This window comes from Cervus elaphus, chromosome 12, assembly GCF_910594005.1.
Source record: "Cervus elaphus chromosome 12, mCerEla1.1, whole genome shotgun sequence".
NCBI classification, from domain to species: Eukaryota; Metazoa; Chordata; class Mammalia; order Artiodactyla; family Cervidae; genus Cervus; species Cervus elaphus.
This window is the reverse complement of record NC_057826.1, coordinates 74,455,876-74,477,617: the sequence shown is the minus strand read 5'-3', so window position 1 is coordinate 74,477,617 and position 21,742 is coordinate 74,455,876. Positions and strand designations below refer to the sequence as shown.

General features: G+C 39.8%; 1 protein-coding gene across 8 annotated transcripts in view; it reads right to left on the bottom strand.

The window, feature by feature from the left end:
* Nucleotides 1–21,742, bottom strand: part of RPGRIP1 (RPGR interacting protein 1) — a 46,014-nt gene that overhangs the window by 20,612 nt on the left and 3,660 nt on the right. For 4 of the 8 annotated variants that reach the window (XM_043919482.1, XM_043919486.1, XM_043919484.1 and 1 more), the window contains 13 exons: nt 18,989–19,012; nt 17,968–18,114; nt 16,827–16,900; nt 15,133–15,275; nt 13,808–13,968; nt 13,199–13,342; nt 12,624–12,741; nt 10,140–10,592; nt 9,829–9,980; nt 9,044–9,386; nt 7,634–7,815; nt 6,903–7,106; nt 6,238–6,376 (listed from right to left, as the gene is read on the bottom strand). In XM_043919482.1, the coding sequence (XP_043775417.1) occupies nt 6,238–6,376; nt 6,903–7,106; nt 7,634–7,815; nt 9,044–9,386; nt 9,829–9,980; nt 10,140–10,592; nt 12,624–12,741; nt 13,199–13,342; nt 13,808–13,968; nt 15,133–15,275; nt 16,827–16,900; nt 17,968–18,114; nt 18,989–19,012 (2,284 nt within the window). Of the gene's footprint in view, nt 1–6,237; nt 6,377–6,902; nt 7,107–7,633; nt 7,816–9,043; nt 9,387–9,828; nt 9,981–10,139; nt 10,593–12,590; nt 12,742–13,198; nt 13,343–13,807; nt 13,969–15,132; nt 15,525–16,826; nt 16,901–17,967; nt 18,115–18,988; nt 19,013–21,742 lie in introns of those variants that run through there. The other 4 variants (XM_043919483.1, XM_043919487.1, XM_043919488.1 and 1 more) reach the window with 4 other exon arrangements.

Sequence of the window (21,742 nt, the reverse complement as noted above, 5' to 3'; positions counted from 1 at the left end):
TGAGTGACAAGAGGGGAGTGTGCTGCTGGGATGCATACAATGTCTACTGCAAAAGGCCATTTCTCCAAGGTCGGGAAATAGGGAATAGCCAACCTACAAGACAGAGCAACATGGGCAAAATGAGGCAACAGCGGAACATGTTTCAGACACAGGAACAAGATAAAACCAGGAGATGTAGTTAGTGAAGTGGACATCAGCAATCTACATGAAAAGAAATTCTAGGTAGTGCTTGTAAAGATGATCAAAGAACTTGGGAGAAGGATGAATGTAGACTGAGAATTTATCTAAAGAACCAGCCCTCAGAGATGAAGACTACAATGACTGAAATGAAAAATATACTAGAAGGATAAACAGTAGACTAAATGATATCTAGGAATGGATCAGTGAGCTACAGTAGTGGAAATCACCAATACTGAACAGAAACAAGAAAAAACATTGAAAAGAAATAGAACATTTATAGAGACCTCTGGGACAACGCCAAGCACACTAATATTTGCCTTATAGGAGTCCCAGAAGAAGAGTGGGCGACCTCAGTTCGATCCCTGGGTTGGGAAGATCCCCTGGAGAAGGGAAAGGCTACCCACTCCAGTATTCTGGCCTGGAGAATTCCATGGACTGTATAGGGTTAGGGACTTTCACTTTCACTTTCAGAAGAAGAGCCTGACAAAGGGGCAGAGAACATATCTGAAATAACAATAGCTGAAAATTTCCCTAGCTTGGGAAAGCAAATAGGCACCCAACATCAGGAAACATAAAGAGTTCTACATAGGATGAACCCAAAGAGAAACACACCAAGATTGACAGTAATTAAAATGAGAAAAATTTTAAGATAAAGAGAGAATATAAAAACAGCAAGGGAAAAGCAACAAATAACATACCAAGGAAGTTCCATAAGGCTATCAGCTGACTTTTCAACAGAAACTCTGCAGGCCAGAAGAGAGTGACATGATATATTTAAAGTGACAAACGAGAAAAACATATAACCAAGAATGTTTATCCAGCAAGGCTCTCACTCAGATTTGATGGAAATATCAAAAGCTTCATAGATAAGCAAAAGCTAAAAGAGTTCAGTGCCACCAAACCAGCTTTACAAGAAAGATTAAAGAAATTTCGCTAAGGGAAAAAGAAAAGACCACAACTAGAAACGTGAAAATTATCCATCAGTAAAGGAAAACATACACAGTAAAGTTAGGAAATCATCCATACACAAAACTAGTAGGAAGGTTAAAAGACAGAAGTAGTAAAATCATATATACTCACAATTGGGAAAGGAATACGTCAAGACTGATATTGTCACCCTGCTTATTTAACTTATATTCAGAGTACATAATGCGCAATGCCAGGCTGCGTGAATCACAAGCTGGAATTAAAACTGCCACAAGAAATATCAACAACCTCAGATATACAGATGACACCACCCTAATGGCAGAAAGTGAAGAGGAACTAAAGACTCTCCTGATGAAGGTAAAAGAGGAGAGCGAAAAAGCTGGTTTTAAAACTCAACATTCAAAAAATGAAGATCATGACATCTGGCCCTATCACTTCATGGCAAATAGATGGCAATAGAAACAATGGCAGATTTTATTTTTTTGGCCTCCAAAATCATTGCAGATGGTGACTGCAGCCATGAAATTAAAAGACACTTGCTCCTTGGAAGAAAACCTATGACAAACCTAGACAGCATATTAAAAAGCAGAGACATCACTTTGCCAACAAAGGTCTGTCTAATCAAAGCTATAATTTTCCCAGTAGTCATGTATGGATGTGAGAGTTGGGCCATAAAGAAGGCTGAGCACCGAAAAATTGGTACTTTCTAACTCTGGTGCTGGAGAAGACTCCTCAGAGCCCCAGCAAGGAGATCAAATGAGCCAAACCTAAAGGAAATCAAGATTCGTTGGAAAAGACCCCGATGCTGGGAAAGATTGAGGGCAGAAGGATAAGAGAGTGAACAAGGATGAGATGGTTGAATGGCATCACCAACTCAATGGACATGAGTTTGAGCAAACTCCAGGAGATAGTGAAGGACAGAGAAGCCTGGTGTGCTGCAGTCCATGGGGCTGTCAGACACAACTTAGCAACTGAACAACGAAGCAGTTAAGGGATATATAAAACAATTTGATGTAAAATGTGGTATCTAAAACAGTAATTGTAAGAGGAGAACAAATACATTTGAAATTAAGAGATGAGCAACTTAAAACAATAACACACACACACACACACACACATATTGCTATACAAAAACCTCACTGTAACCACAAATCAAAAATCTATAATAGATAGAAGCACAAGAAAGAAAAAGAAATCCAAACATAACACTAAATATATTAATTCAATCACAGAAGAAGAGAACAAAAAAAAAGAAAAAAAAAGGCTATAAAACAACCCCCAAATAATGAACAAAATAGCAATAACTACAAATCAATTACTTAAAAAGTAAATAGATTAAAGGCTCCAACCAAAAGACTGAATGTATACAAAAATAAGACCCATATATATGCTGCCTACAAGAGACCCACTTCAGATCTAGAGACACACATACAGATTGGAATGGAATGTCTTTTCATTCCAATGTCTTTCCATCCAATGTCTTTCCATCAGAATGGAAGAAGGTATTCCATGGAAATGGAAATCAAATGAAAGCTGGAGTTGGGACTTCCCTGGTGGTCCAGTGGTTAAGACTCTGTGCTCCCAATGCAGAGGCCTGACTTCCATCTAGTCAGGGACCTAAATCCTACATGTTGAAACTAAGAGTTCACATGCTGCAACTAAAGATCCTGCATGCTACAACTGAGATCCACTGCAGCCAAATAAATAAATAGTAAAACAAACAAAGAAAAGAAAGCTGGAGTAGCAATACTCACATCAGACAAAATAAATTTTAAAATAAGGACTGTTACAAGAGACAAAGATTAACTACATAATGATTAAGTGATCAATCCAAGAAGATATAACAACTGTAATGATATGTGGCTCAGATGGTAAAGTGTCTGCCTGCAATGTGGTAGACCTGGGTTCAATCCCTGGGTCAGGAAGATCCCCTGGAGAAGGAAATGGCAACCCACTCTAGTACTCTTGCCTGGAAAATCCCATGGACAGAGGAGCCTGGTAGGCTACAGTCCATGGGGTCGCAAAGAGTTGGACACGACTGAGAGACCTCACTTTCCTTTCACTTTATGCACCTAAATACAAATAGGAGCACCTAAATATAAAGGCAAATATTATGAGAAATATAAGAAGCGGGACTATGGTTGTCACTCTTGATGTCATTGTCCTTCTTACTAACAGTGCACCCATGACTGTTTTTCTTTTAAATGGATACTTTTGGTATTTTCTCTTTGATTTTATTTTCCACAATCTTACTCTGTCTAGATTTTGATTTTTACTTATCCTGCTTGAGTTTCATTTCATTGAATATACCTTTTATGAATTCTGGAAAACTCCAAGTCATCACCACTATATTGCCTTTGTTCCCCCTTCTTTCTCTTTTCCATTTAAGTACAGTTTGCATGCGTGCATGCTCAGTCACTTCAGTCATGCCTGTCTCTCTGTAACCCTATGGATTGTAGCCTGCCAGGCTCTTCTTTCAGGGATTTGCCAGGCGAGAATACTGGAGTGGGTTGCCGTGCCCTCCTCCAGGGGATCTTCCCCACCCAGGGATTTAATCCACGTCTCCTTCTTTATAGGTGACTTCTTTACCACTAAGCCCCCAGGGAAGACCCAAGTACAGCTTAGACCTCATTTTCTCTCTCTTCTCCTCTGTAGTATTTTCCATCTTGTCATCTCTCATTTTATTCTGGATATTTTCACCAATTCTCATTTTATTTATTTATTTTTTTTCAATTCTCATTTTAGTTCTGTCTAATCTGCTTTCAACCCATCTCTTTTCCTCATAAATTTCTGTATTTAGCAGTTCTATCATTTCTATTGATTCATTTTCAAATTTGCAATATATTTTGCAAACATCTTGTAATTTGATTCAGGCAAAAAAATCCACATAAATGAATGCCAAAATTATTAGGTGAAATCTGATGAATATTAATATGGACTCAAAATACCTTCTCATGGATTACTTAGTAACTACCAAGGAGGAAATGATAACTTCATGATGAGAACACGTGGAAAATGCTTTCTTAGCCAAGTGATCAAAGTTAACATCACCAATAATGGCACAAACTGACATCACGGACCTTCTAATGTGATGCAGGGAAAAAGATAGAATATCACTTCTGTGGTATTCCTGTAAAAAAAAATTCATAACCTGAATCTAATAAAGGAACTTCAGACAAATCCAAATTAAGGCATATTCCACAGAACAGCTCACCTATACACTTAAAAAATGTCAGTATCATGAAAGACAAAGGAAAGAGGTTGTTTCAGATTAAGGGAGACTAAGGGGACATCACTGAATGCAATGTAAGATCCCAGATTAAAGGGGGGCAGTGGGGGGCAGCCTGCTATAATGAATATTATTGAGACAACTGACAAATGGACTGGATATTGGGTAATAACACACCCATGTCAAGCTTGTAAACTTGATCACTGTACTGTGGTTATATAATATCCTGCTGAAATATATAGCAGTAAAGAGACATGATGTTTGCAAATTATTCTAAACTGCTCCAAGAAAAAATTGATAAAGCAAAATGTGAAGAAGGGTTAAAAGTTGGTGACTTTGCACAAAGAGATTTATGTGAACTTTTTTGTCTTATTCATGGAGCTCTTATATTAGTTTGAAATTATTTTAAAACTGTTAAAGTTTAAAATATCAATTTTCACAGTCCTAGTTCCTTACTAAAATTTTAAAGTTCAGCATTCATCTTCATGAAGGTAGTAAGCACAGTTATTATGAAGGTTGTATCTGATAACTCCAGTGTTTGGTGGCCTTCAGGTCAGCTCTTGCCTCTCTAGCCTGAAAGTACCCAAAGCACAGTCCTGCCTCTCAGAGGATAAAAGACTCAGAAAGTGCTGCCATCAGGGTGCAAGACCAGAGTGGGGAATTCTGCTCTGAGGAGACACTTGCCTATGCTGCACAGAAACGAGATTCAGACTATATCCTGTTTCTCCACCCCAAAAGTCCACCAAAAGTTCCATCTCTCCACTGCTTCCTCCAGACCAGCAATGTCTCAGGGCTGGAGTATGAATTCCAGTTCACCTCTCTGAGCTACAATCATCTCCCTGATCAAGGCTAAGTGTTTCCTTCTTCCCTAACTATTGGCCCTTTAATGCTTTTAAGACACATTGAATTTTTTAAAAAATATATTAACTTCAACTTTTCAAGTTTTTAAAAAATTTATTTATATTTATTATTTTTGGTGATTGCTGGATCTTCGTTGCTGCATGTGGGCTTTCTCTAGCTGTGGTGAGTGGGGGCTGTTCTCTAGATGTGAGAGCGTGGGCTTCTCAGTGCGGTGGCTTGTCTTGTTGCAGAGCAAGGGCTCGGGGGTACTCGGGCTTCAGCAGTTGTGCTACATGGGCTTAGTTGCCCCATAGCATGTGGAATCTTCCTGAAACAGGGATCGAACCCATGTCCCATGCACTGGCAGGCAGATTCCTAATCACTGGGCCAACAGGGAAGTCCAAAAAAATATATTAACTTTGACTTTTCAGGTGTCATCAATGGGAAAGTTGGTCTGAATTACCTAGTTTGCATAATTATAACCTGAAATCATAACCTTCTTTTCTGTGTAACCTAAAAGCCTTGCTTTATTTTAAAAGAAATTTGGATTTAAATCACAAATGAACCGATCACCCTTCTCCTATTTCTTTGTAACCATAATTTACAAAACTCGAGTGAGTTAACGTTTTATACTTGCTAGTTAGCTAAACTGGCTTGCTGTTGTTGTTTAGTCTCTAAGTTATGTCCAACTCTTTTGTGACCCCATGGACTGTAGTCCATGGGATTATCCCAGGCAAGCAAACTGGAGCGGGTTACCATTTCCTTCTCCAGGGAGTGTACCCACGTCTCCTACTTGGCAGGTGGATTCTTTGTCACTGAGCCAACTGGGAAGCCAGTTAAACTGGCTAGCTAGCTTTAAATACATAGACAGCTACTTTCTTTGAGAGTGACAGCTTGGTTGGCCTAACCAGCACACTTGTAACATAAAACTGAGCCTAGGGTCTCCAAAGCAATTGATCATGAAAAGTTTAGCAATGAAGATGAAAGAAGAAAGTAAATAACCAGCTTTATAAAATAATCCATAGATTACAAAGGAAAATCATATTTTAAAAAGACAATACCATTCACAGGATGTGGGGTTTCCTTTAGTATCTGTGCTGAATCGGATGATGTCATTTCCTCTTCCTTTTGCTGATTTTTTAAAACATGATCTGTGGAGATCTTAAGCCCTGAGAATTTCCATTCAACGTACTTCACCTGCTTCAGATACAATTATAGTTGTAAATAAGTATACTGTATAATTATAATAATCTAATGTTTAATATTGCATAATTATAATACAATATAAATAAGTGTATATAATCAGTCATATAATATATATTTCGAACCTCATATATGTACGTGTATATATATATTTCAGACCACATAGTGACTTTAATTCAGTTTCCTATGAAGAAGAGGTAGAATCAAACACATAGGTGTTTAATAAATAGTTGTTTTTTAATTTATTTTGGTTACAGTTGAAGTGACCTAGTTAGGACTGTGGTATTATATCTCTAAGCGTAAATTACAGAGTGTATAACCTGTTAAATTAAATTACACTGAAAAGAACTGAACACTCCAGAGGTTTATTAAACTACTTATGTTTGTGGAAATACATGCTCACCACAAAAAGCCGTGATTATCACTTATCTTGTGTGCCTGCTTCTGCTTCTACCTCTGAGAATAATATATTTGGGGACACTACGACCCATACTTTCGATCTTCAGGGTTTCTAAGGCCTTACCTGTAGTGTATTTCCATTTAAGAGGTTATGACTAAGATACTCCATTCTGTTTTTTCCTTGGATGCCTGTTTTTCTGCCATGTTTTCTTCTTGAGTAGCCTGCGACCTGGTGTTCCCTTTCCTTCCTTTCTCCCACCTGAGGAGGTTTTCTTTTAGCTTCATACTGGCCAGCTTCAGTGGGAATATCAATAGATACCATCTGGTCCTAAATAGAAGGATCAGAGACAGATGTACAAGATGAGTTTAACAGCCATGATAATCAAGAAAGAGATTTGTGAGCCAGTATTAGACTTCACTTATCTCTTGCCATGGAGCGGAGATATGCCATCTCTTCCCTCCCTACAGTAGAACCCAGGATTTTGTTCCATCCATAGCCTTATGGCATTATGAATGCTGCAGATTAAATCTGCAGAACATGACATTTAAGGGCTTCTCAGGTGGTGCTAGTGGTAAAGAACCCGCCTGCCAATGCAGGAGCCATAAGAACCGCCGGTTCAATCCCTGGGTCAGTAAGATCCCCTGGAGGAGGGCACAGCAACCCACTTCAGTATGCTTGCCTGGAGAATCCCATGGTCAGAGGAGCCTGGAGGGCTACAGTCCAAGAGTCAGATACAACTGAAGCGACTTTGCACACACACATGGCATTCACAGAAGGAATTTCTTTTACCCCAGTTTTAATACTGTCTTCCTCAAATCAAATTTTACCCACTGGATTGGGGGGAGATCTGCTACCTGGGGAGGAAAGGAAGCCTCTTCCTCTTCTATTGATGTCTCTAAAGCATCCCTGGTGTTCTCCTCACTCTGAGCTTCTGGCTTTGGGAAGCTCTCTGGGGGTATGTAGCAAGACCCCCAATCCAGTTGCACCTGAACAGATCCATTGGGTTCCCCCACAGGGTTAGTGAGGTTAAAATTACCTGAGAGACACACAGACATTAATAAAATCTGATCACATGAAAGTAGGCACATGAGCATTTATCATAACCTTACCTATGACTTTCCCAGTTTAAATTTCACATTTTGTTTGTAATTAACATCAATCAAATAACCATGATGACATTACACTCAGAAGCAACATAAAATATCAGTGAATATCCATAATCACTCAGAATATTTACTTCTGCTACTCAAAATATTTATTGGGGAAGATTGGTACCTCCAGGTTCAGGAAGGGATAGTCAAAGATGTATGGAGAGATATAGCTTGCTTGTCGTCAGTCACCCAGCCAGTAAACAAGAGCACATTCTACTATTACCAAACAGTTTCTACACCTTAGGCATACTAAGAAAACCATTATCGACACCCGTGGCCCCTATTTCTGAAATAACAAAAACCAAGAAGACTTAAGCAAAATGGTTTTTTTCTGAATGTCAGACTTCTGCTTTGTAACACTGATTAATTTAACAGATGGCTCACATTGCCTCTCTTTGGCAAAGGATGAGTTGTGAGCAGAAGAGTCAGCTTCTTTTCTTGTGCTTTTTAAGCACTCATGGTATTGGGAGAAGGGAGGCCTCACACACTTCATGGAACAAAGCTTTATTAATATGGTCAATACTAGCTGTAACCATCCACACTTCCTAATGAGAGCACAGACTGCAATCAGAGAGTTGGTCCTTCTTGCACAACCTCCACAACCTTGGGTATGAATGTAGGATAAGGTAGCATGAAGTTCAGCTTCATACTGGGGCTGGGGGAGAATCCAAGAAATTTGTCATGGTGTAGCATGGAAAACTCATTTGGATTTAATATTTAAAAGAAGCAAGAGAATTACAGTGAAATGTTACAGACACAACTTAAAATCTGATATCTAGCCATGTGCCAAGAAATAATAGGCCTTAAGTAAAAACAAATACTGGAAAGCACTACAGAGATGGAAAATGTTGGTTCAGACACAGAGGTATGGACTGCAGAGTGGTGGGTCTACCCACTCGGGAATTTCCTTCTGTTGCTGAAGAGCAGCAGCAGAAGCCAGTGTTTCCATAGATTAGTGAGGCTCTAAGTCTTCTATTCTGCGGCTCTTCACAGTATTCTCAAATCCTTTCGGCGAGTTCTAAGAGAGACTATTCCAAGCAAGAAAACTAGAATTAGGACAGGGAGACAACACTGGGCAGAGAGCATAAAGATGTAATAATCTTGAACTCCCACCTTGAATGGATTTGTTTTGTGCAAGAGGAAGCAAGGGCACTTGGCCTCGGCCAAGGTACGAGCCAGGCTCTGGGTCTTCGTCATCAAAAACGTACACAGAGAGGGCCTCCCGCCTCAGATACTGATCCAGGTCAGAACTCACAAGCACTGGGAACCTAGCCAGGTCTCTGAAGTAGGGATTGTTACTGGCCGGAATGATGGGCGTGTCGTGGTCAGAAAAGGTAAAGAAGCGATACATGACGTAAGGACTGGGTTGGGCTCCCAGCGATCGGCTCCGGAGGCCACAGCATCGGATGATTTCCACCCGCAGCTCATTCTGATTCTTCCAGGTCCCCGATCTGGGCTGAAAAGATGTTGGTCTTGGATTGAGGAAAAGGGCAGACTGAGAGACGCATTGCACGTGAAGCCTAGAACCCTTGATGAGGAAAAGCTATGACCTAAAGAACTGCCGAATTCTGATTGGGAAAACAGAGTTGCCTTTCACCTGCCTTCAAACTGGCTCTGGCAGATAACTCTCTTGGGGAGATGCTGGCGCTCAGGCCTCATTTTAAGAGAGTGGAACAGAGAAGCCATTTTGTTTACAGAAAGGAGATATAGCTAGCTCCAAGGGCATGATTTCATTTCAAACTCAAGCTTGACCAAGGGAAGGATCTAGACTAGGTGTGGTGTGACAGCTTTTGTCTTTCATTCACATTCAACAAGTACTTATCGAGTGTGGAAGACTGAGCTGTTCTCAAGAGCTGTTTGACTGAGTGTCCTCTGCATGGGTTCATTCTTTTTCTCACCTCATCCTTCTGGGCTTCCCAGGCTCCAAGCACATTGGCTGCCAAGTATGCCTGGGCTTTCTTTCGCTTATTGTATGCTTGTAGACTGGATCTTATGGGGAAGCGCAGCCTCATCCAGTACTCTAGCACCCCAAAGACTTCTCCACCAGTTCCTGGGTAGCAGAAAGTATGAGAGGCATAGAGGATACAGACAGTGTGGCAAGGATCAAGAATAAAGGGAGAAGAAAATGGGAAACCACCAGCAGATCAACTATACACTTTGCGAAATGCCACATTAATCCTGGGAACTGCGGGAGGTTAACAGCACTTACCAGTAAGTGTGGCGGAGCCGTGGACTCTCTCTACAGTCTCTAGAACCCTGTCAAAGCAAATCCATCCAACTGCAAGGGTGTGGTGCTCACTGGCTATTGCCTGGTGTAGCTCAAGCTGGGCTGAAGCCCCTTGAAGGTAGTGCAAGAAGAGGGAGTCTGTCTCCACCACATACTGGGAGGTGAAGTCATAGAGAGGCTGTGGCCCCACAACTAGTGGGGTACAGTGGGTTTCAAAGTCATAGAAGGAATAGGTGCAGAAAGTGGTAAGTTGAGTGTCTCCAGCCTGAGCCAGGGCAGCAGAGGTCAGAAAGGCCTGATGGATGTGCAGTTCAAAAAGGTTCTCACTCTGATGCCGTGGAGAAATGTCCACTTCATCCTCATCTTCGTGGGCTGGCAGTGGTTTCAGACATAATGGCAAGTGTCGGGTGCCATAAGCCACGTCTTTAAGCTGTTCTACAGGGGAAAGAAAACTGCCTATCCATTAAAGGGCAGGAAGTTTCTTCCTTAAGGCAAAGGAAGGTAGGACGAGAATAAAGACCACAGTGGATGTCCAGGTTGTGACTATTTCAGGAAACCATGTGACTTTAAAGAAAAGCAACAGAATGACAACCTGGTGCTTTGGATTCTGATGGCCAAATAATCCGATGCCTATTTTAAGTAAATTTGAAAGTAAATGCTAACCTCAGGAGGTTACACTGCTAACACTGGAGGCACAATTTCATTCATAGATAACATTGTTTTGGCTTAGAGCAGGATCCTATGAATTGATAATTTCATTACAGAAGCACAAGAAACACAAAATGCAGATATTCCCAAAAGTTTGGGATATTGGCCCTGGAGAGAATAGCAAGTTGCAGTCAGTGTCTATTACATTACACTGGGCTCCATTAAGATATGATTCCTCTTTTCCAGTCAGATCAATCACAAGACTCTTCATTCTGTTAAGAATTTGATTTCATTCTAAGAAGGCCAAAAAATCCACTTTAAATCAAAGAGTAATAGAGTAAAAATCAGGGAGGGCACTTACTAGAAAGGTTTAAAATATTGGCAGTGGCATATAAAATAAAGATATGTAAGACAGTCCACTAAATCTGTGCGTTACCTTCCATATCCAACCAACCTGAGATGATATATAGTCTGCTTCAAATTGGAGTATCTGAGTTGTCACAGTGTGTTGATGACAAAGGTCCTATTTTAAGAGTTAAAGTAGTAGAAGAAAGATATTTTGGGTACATCAGAATGTCTTCCTCCCAAGAAGAAGTGGAATACAGGCACTGGTGAGCAGTTTCTTAATTTATAAGATTAATATAACTAAAGAAAACATTAAAAATTTGCATTACATGATACAAAGTTAATAATTCTAGCATATAAAGAGCTCCTAAAAATTAATAATACACTGTTAAGAGAAGGGTTAAGGGCAGGAACAGGCAAGTATCAAAAGAAGTAATACAAATAACTGGTAAACAAATGTAAAACTCTTCAGCCTTATCAGTAATGAAGGAACTATAAGTTAAAGCAAGTGAATCTTCAGAAGTAGGTAAGGGTATTACACTGCACTATCCTGGGAGAAAGGCCCTGAATCTGAAAGAAAGGAGAATTTCAGTCCAAAGGATTTCCTTTGTTACTTGGCAGGGACCTTTTAACAGACTTGCCCTGGTGTGCATAAATCATACTGAATGACCCACCTCCCTTTACTCTAGTTTCATGCTCACTCTGTGTCCTTATTGATTCTGCTTTCCCAGAAAAAAGTTGCCCTGAGCATATTCTCAAGGCAGCCGTGAAAGAGCCACTATCCTAGAATAACAAATTAACATTCTGGTATAAATCTCAGTCTTTAGTGCATTTGGTTAATATGAGTCGGGTATCTCACCACTGAGTGTAATAACAAAGCCAATTTTCTCACCATGTAAGGCTGGAGACCAGATCCTGGTTGCCAGTAAATTGAACTAAACATAGAAAGTATCACATTATAAAATCTGCCTAAGTGTCCAGCTACCTACACTGCTTTGTAGACATCCAAAAACTGCAACAAAGAATTTAGGAACTTTCAGAGAGAAATCATAGAAAAAGATGATGAGAGAGGAGTGATGAAGCTCTATTATCTCACAAACACTGTGATCTAGGCCTGACTTCAAGAAACAATCTTGAGAGAAGGCCCTCACTCACCTTAGGACCAACAGTGATACATTCTGATTTTCAGAGTAGATTCAGCAATTTCTGGGTCCTGTTGAAAATCTCCAGAGAAATCAGAGAAAATACTCTGATATGATGCAGGAAAAGAAGGTGCTGGCCATGTATTAAAATAACAAAGATGACAGGATAAAGAACAGGAGGGCTATGTCATATACCAAGACACAGAGGGGGCCCTCTCGACAGGTGCAGAGGGGAGGCAAAGGCATTTAGCCGTGTGACCAGATCCTAAGATGAAGGGAACAAACTACTAAGACTTGCCGGATACTGGAAGGCCATGGCTTCTTAAAATACCTTCCAGCTGATTGATACGCTTGTTCTTGAGGTCTAGGAGTTGATTCAACCTCTCCAGTTTTTCTTCGTGATCTTTATTTTCATTATCGGCTTTTGTCATCATTGCTTCCAGTTCCTCCTGAAATGAAATAATGTCTGAACTTTACTAGCTCAGTGGCCCAGAACTGATGGGCCCAGATAAAAAGGTGGCACTTGTGGGTAAAGGAGACGCCACTACCTCCTAAGCAGGGCAGATTCATTCCCTAGAAAAAGACTTGGGTTCCTTACAGACCTCTCCAGGACCAGTTATGCTGTTAGTGCCAAGGGGTAGTATTTTTCCTGGGACTGGCAAAATTTGAACCCAGAAGCTTCCCACTTGCCATTTTCATTAGCTGGCCCCTGTGGCTTCTATTGCCAAGGTGCCATGGGCATGTGTGAGCCCTCAAGTTCAAAAGACAGCACATTTGTGTTTGCACAGGACAGCATATCACCTTGCACCAGCCCTGGAAACTCGGGTCTTGCTTCATTCCCAGTTTTGTGTGTGGTTCCTGTGTGCCCATTTATCTATCCCCTTCCTGCACCATCTTTCCTTGTACCTGATAACACACGTTGATTTTGCGCTGCAGAATAAGCATGTCTCTGGTCTTTTCTAGTTCCAATGTGGTCTCTGCATGCGATACTTGCAACTCACTTAACATCTGGGACAGTTTTTTTTCTTCCTGGCTTTTTGGTTCACAGGGCTACAGGGGAAAAAGCATTGGTAAAACAGAGTATAAATATGGTAGTATAGTAATAACTATTGTCTAAAGTAGCTGCTGGTTATCATAAAGTACCAGCAGCAGAATCTATTTCAAAATGTAGAAGAGAACCTGTGTTACTTCACAAGGCTCTCTGCCCTAGTTACTCATGTTCAACAGAAGTAGTGAGTAAGTTATACAACCTCCAATGGATGTTTGCTCTTCAGCAGATCATTGCAAGTCCTCATCTGGAAAAGATTCTAAAGCTTATGAGCTGTACAGTGTGGGAAAAGTCTGTGCAGTTCATGAGGCTGTCTCTACCCTCAACCTTCTCATACCCTTCCAAACAGTGTCCTCAGTCAGGACAAAATGTTATTCAGTGAGTTTTCTAGTCCCTTCATCTTTTCAGCGGATATTTGCCAGGGATCCCTCTGTAGAGAAGACTTGCTTGATTAAAGATGCTCTTACCTTTATCTGAGTGGTCTCTTGAAATAGAGCTGGGTGAGTGGCTGGTGCAGATTGCCTGTCAGGAGATTGGGAAAATGTGCTTATATTTTGGAGATCCTCTACTTCCTGTCTATGCTTCTGAAGCAAGTTGGTGAGCTCAAGCTCCAGATCTTTGTTTTGAGCTGAGGGAAAAAAATACAGAAAGCTGAAACTCTGTGTTACCAACAGCCACGCTAAAGTTGGCCCAAATGTGAAGTACACTTTCCCGCTAATGTTTAATTCATTTTATAAACTTGACCTTAGAGAAGTAATTTTCTCTGATTTCTACAAAGGGGTTCTAGCTTATTGACCCTGAGTTGACACTCGGACTGCAAAAACAACAAAAACATCAGCAGAGTTGTAGTATAGAAGGGAGCACTAACACCACCACAGCAAAAATCAGAGCCACTTGACTAGGTAGTCCAAAATTTTTGACAGTGTCTCCCCAGTCCTTCCCCAACTCGGTCTGACTTCTATGCTACTGGCTCCCTGTGACACCCAACTCCACACCCACTCTGGGCATTTGGACATTTCTATGTGTGTTTCAGGGAAGGATCACATTTAAAGTGGTCATTTCATTATCAGGCATTAGAGAGGAGGTTAGATTAGATTATCCACAAGACCTCACTTGTACTTCATACATACTACAAGGCTTCTTAGCATGTGCTCCTAAGCTTTATTCTTTTATGGTTCCTGCCTCTGTTTTTCTTGATGTCATATTTCTTTTCCTCCACTCTGTCATAAGAATATACTAGAATATGATGAAATATAAATTTGATAAGACTAAATATCAAGGTCCAGGCCAGCAAAAAGAGAGGAGACAAAGGTCTCTTTGACAGTATTTAAAAATATTCAGTTAAAAAAAATATTCAGAATAACTACTGTGATCCAAGAATTAAGACAGGGGAAATGCCAGTGGTAATGAAGAGCAATAATCTGCTTCTCAATTTCAGATATCAGATGATAAAGAAAGAGAACAAAATACTTTCCAACCATCCTAAAACGACTGATGAGAAGGCAGAAAAATTCATTTTCAACACTTTCAATAAATAGTTAAAAACATTACAAATTAAGAAGTGGCGTTCTCTCACATGGAAAGTCATCATGTAGGGAAAAGTATACGTGTGAGGTAGGTGTCATGCTTTCTTGATTGTGAATCTGATCTGACTGCCAATGTTCTTAGTCTAGTTATCCAGTACCCCGCCCCACACACAAATAAGATCAAGAGATGGGGTTGGAGAAATGCTGGCCCAAGCTCCTTTCTCCCCTATCAGATGTAGAGGATGCCTCATTTGAGAGAGACCTACCTTTCTCTTGTGAGAGCTGAAGTAAGATTTCTCTCTTCTCTTTCATCTCAACATCCAGTTGATCCTGCAACTGAGAGACTTTCTGCTGTAGCTGCTCTCCAAGCTCATGGCTCCACTGAGGCTGATTGCTGCTATCCAACATGCTGAAAATGGGCAGCAAGTAAGGAGGGAGAGGAGAGTTGTCAGATGGACACTCAAAGTTGGGTGATAGGACGTCTTTATTACACAGTTTCAGCATCTCCTGGGCCTAGTTCATCATTCATTTCCCCACATGTTTTTTTCTGCTCCTGCTTTCTCTGTAACTGTCATTTACCAACTGCCTTGGAACTTTTGGGTCCTACTGAGTTGCTCAGTATCACTTCTGTTTAAGTCTCAAATAACCCCCTGGGCAAACAACCCAAGTCTTATCTATTTCCCAGGGAGCTTCTCCAGCATGAAGGCTTGCTTTAGGCAAGGAACTGTGTACCAAGTCATTCTCAGGCCTGCTAGATTAGAAATAAGGAACAGAATATTTCCTTTTTCCCTTACTCCTCTGTCTACCTTCACCAGTGGCTCGTTTAGACAATGCTCATCTTTGAATTAAGATTGTAAATTACTACTGTAGGGCAGGAACTAAACTCTCAGTGACTGCATCCTGAACACCACTACGTCTACATGACAGGGCAGACTCATCTCCAGTGTAAAACACACAGTTCCTGATTATTTATACAAGTGAAGTTGGCACTGGTAATCAAGCAATTATTTCTACTTATGTCTTTTTCCTATTTATCATTTTAATAAACGTGGTCTAAAAACAACTTGTTTAAGCTAGTACTGAGATTTCTTGGCACTTTCTGCCCATACATTACATGATGATCTGAGAAGATAATGTTATGAACAATGAAGGGAAGAGGCCAACAGTAATGTTTGTCATAGGGAGTCTTCAAAGTGGGTAAGGCTGACACTATCTTATTTCACTGAATTGAAGAGTGTCAGTTCTTCCCAGGATGCTCCCATGTAACCTCTCCAATCTACACCCTGCTGTCCTTAAGTTAGCCAGAAGGCATCTTTAATTTTTTAAAACTTACAGTATTTTTAATTTCAAAATACATGAATATATATTTGTTGTGAAAAATTAAAATGATACAGAGATATACAGAATAAAAGCCCTATTTCAGTCCTTTCATCTCATTAAAAGTTTGTGGATCCACACACATGACATAATTTAAGTCACAACATGTTATTTTGCAATTTGTATTTTCTTTTAACAGTATATCTTAGGCATATAGGTCTAATAACTTTATACTATTTCAGTGTGTGGTGCAACATGATTTATGTAGTCAGTCCCTATCAGAGGAAATTTTGATTGTTTCCATTTTTTTTTTTTTACTTTTACAGATTAAAATAACAATGCAGGAATATTTAACATTCTTACTACAGAGGTATCTTTGCACATACACAAGAAGATTTCTTTAGTTTTTGTTTCCAAAAAATGGGTTATCTGGCACAAGAGAGATGTACCTTTAACGTTTTGATAGATAAGGTCAAATTCTCTTCCTAAAAGAGTCTGTCAGTTTATATTCTGTGTTGAGTACCAGTTTCCCTGTGTCCTTCCTTATCAAGACTAGGAATTATTCTTATTGTTTAAATTCAGGTTGCACTTTTCTATAACTGTCTTTTATAACAATGTTCTGAGATCTAAACTTGGTACTTACTTTTCTAAGAGTTTGTCATAATTGTCATTCAGCAATTTTCGTTCTTTTTCCAAATCTTCAACTCTCTCCTGAAACTAAGAATGATAATAGAATGCTTGAGATAACATTTTAAAATCCATTGCCTTGCACAAGTTCTCCCTTTTCTGTTGCAGGGTGGGACTCGTGTGGGAGATTTTCAATGTTCATCTCCCTGTCTATGAAGATCCATTCAACTAGAAAGATCTGAAGCAATTTAAGGTGGGATAGAAATTGTTACTGGAATTAATGAGGATTCTCTGAATTAAGTTTTTTTTTATTATTAATAAAAACACTTCTTTTGCATTTTATACAGAACCTGAGCCTGCATCATGACTTGACAGTTACCCAGGGGTTTACAAGACAGTATTATCCATCTCAACAGTGGTTCTGGGGATTAGAGATCCACATAAACACAGGCAGGAGGAAGCGGGGCACAGCAGGAGTGTATTTTTAATCCTTTCTTAAAGAGAAAAGGCGTAGAGCCTTCTGAGTCACTGGAAACCTGTGCATATGGGGCTTCGAAAACAAACACTGTACTGTGAGCTCTTGGGGAAGGGCAGGATAAGAACCCTGATAAATAAAGAGATATTTGCTTGTGGCAGGGAATGAGAAGGGAGGCTTACTATCGAATTAAATTTTCATGATGTCTGGGCTTCTACTCTTAGGGAAACAGCAGAACGTTATAACAGAGAAAAGACTTTGGAGAATAGCTCTTTAGTCGCAAAGTCGTGTTCGTCTCTTTCGTGACTCCACAGACTGTAGCCTGCCAGGTTCCTCTGTCCATAAGATTTCCCAGGCAGAAAAATAGGAGTGGGTTGCCATTTCCTTCTCCAGAGGATCTTTCCAACCCAGGGATCAAATCTGTGTCTCTTGCATTGGCAGGTGGACTCTTTACCACTAAGCCACCAGGGAAGCCAGATGTAAATATAAATGCCAGTTTTTTCTAGTTTTACACCATTACAATACCATAATCTTGAGCAAATTATTCAATCACCTGGAACCTCATTTTTCTCATTTGAAAAAAATAAAAATACCCATATTTTTGCTGAGATACATTTTTTAACATCTCTGAAATTGGGATGTAACATACAATTGATGGTATCTTTGCATTACTGTTATTTACCTCCTTCAGGGTTATCTGCAGGATGGACACATCTTCCACTTGGCTCTTCCAGCTCATGGCCTTCTTGCTCTCCTCCTGGAGCTCTGCCCTGAGCTCATTCACTTGGCTGAGGAGGGCATCATGGGCTGCGCCCAGGATTCCCTGATTCTGGGGCAAAAGAAAAGTTGCTCTGGGAAAGCTTATAACACTCAGCAGGAGGGGTCTCAAGAAACCAACAACCCCAGCATCAGCATTCCCTAATAGATGTCTCAAAGAAGGGCTTTGATTTAAAGCATGGTGCCTTTGCACTATAAAATAACCTTGTTTTTCACCCTAGCATTTCTCAGAGAGTATCATTTCCCTGTTGGTGAGGATTTTCCACTCTGGGAAACTAATTCATCACTGGAGCCTTGATTTTCCCGAAGTTCAAACTCAACCCTAATTCTAAGTAAAATGCCACCTTTCTCAATTGCTTTTATCTTCTAAGATACTTAAATGCTTTTTATGATGACATATTTCCTTTTGTGCACCTAGCAAAGTGACATGTTAACTCTAGAAGTTAAGTGCATTTTTCTGATGGATTCTTCTGGTAAGGAACAGCTGTGGCTGATCATGCAAGGAACTCGACCTTAGTGACTCACAGACATTTACCTAGCTTCACCTGTACCCCACTCACAGAGGTACCAATATTTAATAACACCAGAGAAGGTTCACAACAATTTTGCTATATCTCACCACCTCACGCATGCTAGAGGACTACTCCTGGGAATTTTTGAGCAAATGCTAAAATTCTCTGTAGCAATAGGCTGAAAAATACTGTTTCAAATATTTCTCAACTCAGACCTTATATTTTAATTTTTGTGAAAACAATGCAATATGTATATTCTGATAATAGGCACAGTATCATTTGTCTTAATAAAAATTACATGTTTGATTTAGTTGGCTAAATTCTGGTGTTATGTTACTTGAAGATGAAGATTCATTTGGGTTTCATTCCTCTGATTACCAGGAAACAGAGATTTAAGGAATCTTTATTAAGTACCTTATGGAGCAGAGTTTCATATGCCTGAAAGAAAGAAATAGATATTATTCTATTGTATACCAAGTTGATATTTATTTTGATGTTTTATCTCTGTAATACAAATGTTTAAATATTTATTTTAAAAGATATTATGAACATTTCCCATAAATCAAGTCAATCTGTGTGCCTGTTTACCAACTGCTGCTCCCTTCCCCTGATTTTAGCTAGCTAGGCAGTCTGTGAATATAATAGATCATGCCATTTCTTTACAAGGGTCAGTTATGCAAATTTGCATTGCACTTGGGGGATTTTCCAAGAAAAAGTATTTTTATTTTCAAACTAGGTGCTATCTCTTTACTCATCATGCTTCAGAAAGGTCTCTTTACAGTTTTGGAAACAGAAATAACAATAGTAACCAAACTCACAGCAACAGCTACTATTATTGGTGGAGTAATTACTGTTACATGTTACCGTGTGTTTCATTATCTCTTATATTATGATCATCATAATTCTTTCACATATATTATGTCATTTGATATTTACAGCAAATCTGAGAGGTACTGTTATCTAAACTTTAAAAATGAGAAACCCAAAGTTCAGAGAGCTAAGTCACTTGTCTAGAATCACACAGCTTTCAAGAGATTGAGGGAGAGCTATACCTCAGCCTGACTCCAGAGTCTGCACTGCTGACCACATGTCACTGCTAAGAGATTAAGAGGATGAAAACTTATCTTAGTATATGTGTAAGAAAGTATGACTAGAAATGAAAACTGCTTTAAAAAACAAACTGTAAAACCTACATTTAAAAAAATGATTCACTACTTTAGGTCATCTTTACACTACCACTAATATGGGTAAGGACATTCAATTTAGAAAGGCTTTTTGCCTTTTTTCCTTCAGTGCAATGGAGAAATGGATGGGTTTATTAAATATATAATTCCACAAATATAGCTATTTATGCATATGATTTTAAAATATCTTCCTTCCCAGATTTCCCATCCTTTCAGTGTTACCAAAATTATTCAACTCAAAAGAACACAGGCACATGCACAGTTCTTACAAAATACAGTTTTGGAGGTTGACCTTGTAAAGATACCTTTGTGCTAAGTTGCTTCTGTTGTGTCCAGCTCTGTGAGACCCTAAGGACTGCAGCCTGCCAGACTCCTTTGTGTATGGGATTCTCTAGGCAAGAGTACTATAGTGGGTTGCCATGCCCTCCAGGGAATCTTCCTGACCCAGGGATCAAACCTGGGCCTTCTGCATTACAGGCAGATTCTTTACCACTGAGCCATCAGGTAAGCCCCAAAGATGCCTTTAGTCCTCATCAAAACAGATGTACCAAGGGCAGAACCAACTGTAGCTAATCTCACTGAAAGGCACCACCATCATTTAATCATCCAAGCTAGAGATGCAGGAGTTCTCTCTTATTTCTCCTTTTCCCTCACCACTCTACTTTGGTGATAAAGTCTATTCTTCTAGTTCTGGACCTCTAACATAGTCCTTTCTCTGTGAGCCTCTTTCACTGCCTTGGTTGGGACCCTCATCCTGAATCCCCTGGATCACTGCACTTATCTTTTTGCTGATTTCTTTGACTTCAGTCTTATACCAGCCAACCTATCATTCACCCTGCTCCCAGGTCATCTTTCCCAGTAGTTTTGTCATTTTTGAGAAGTTCAAAATTTCAGAAAAGTATAAGTACTATAATAACAGTCATCTATAATCCCACTACTCAGAATTAATCATTATTAGTACTTTATAATAGTTTTTTGAAAGTATCATTTCTTTATTAAAATGTATTTCAAAATATTTTGGACATTTAAAGAAAGGCAAAGTGATCTCTTTGGGGAAAAAACTGATGATCAACTTGCTTAAAACCTTTCTGCAGCTCTCCACTGTCTATAGGATAAAGTCTAAATTCCTGCTAAGAGCTCCATGACCTGCTCCCTGATGTTTCTCACCTCTGTGCCTTGGTCTACACCCCTCTACCCTTGGAAAGCCCTTCTCTTTCTCTTGCACACTCATTAACACATGCTAAACTGTCAGTGTTCAGCTCAGGAGTAGAATCCCTTATGAATCCTCTTCGGATCCTGCAGCCCATCCTTTGGTGGATCCAACGACCCTCTCTTTTGTTTTCCCCCCATACCCTGCTTGGGGATAGTTGTACTTGTCTACATCATGTCTTCTCACTTTTACAAGTTCTTTGAAGGCAGGAGCTGTATTATCTTTTTAACCTTTGTATCCAGTGCTTTGCACAGTTCCTGGTAGTCAATAAATGTTTATTCAGTAAAAGAATGGTGCCCATTTATTATTTAGACTCTTGATGCCCTATTTCTACCATTCAGATATGAGTTTTCATTGCATGGTAGTGAGAAGAGTGTGAGCCTTGATTCCAGATAAACCTGGACCCAAATTCTGCTCTTCCTCTTACTATTTTTATAACTTGAGCAAGTTATTTAACTTCTCTGTGACTCAGTTCCCTCACCTGTTCAGTGTTACCTGTTAAACTTTCCTTGACAGTTGTTGTCTGGCTTAGATGACTCTAAGCACCTGGGACAGAGTCCATCACGTAGAAAGTGCTCAGGAACCTGGTTTCCTTCCTCTCCCCTATGACTACTCTTGGCTTCCTAAGTTTAGTTAAACTCTGGTTGTGGTCTCTGGCTTGGAACTTAATCTGACACAAGTTGCCCCACTCAATTCCACCTTTGTGGGCAGGGCTTGAGTTGTTAGGCTTGGATTTGAACATCACCTGTAGATTTGTGACTTTTGACAAGCAAC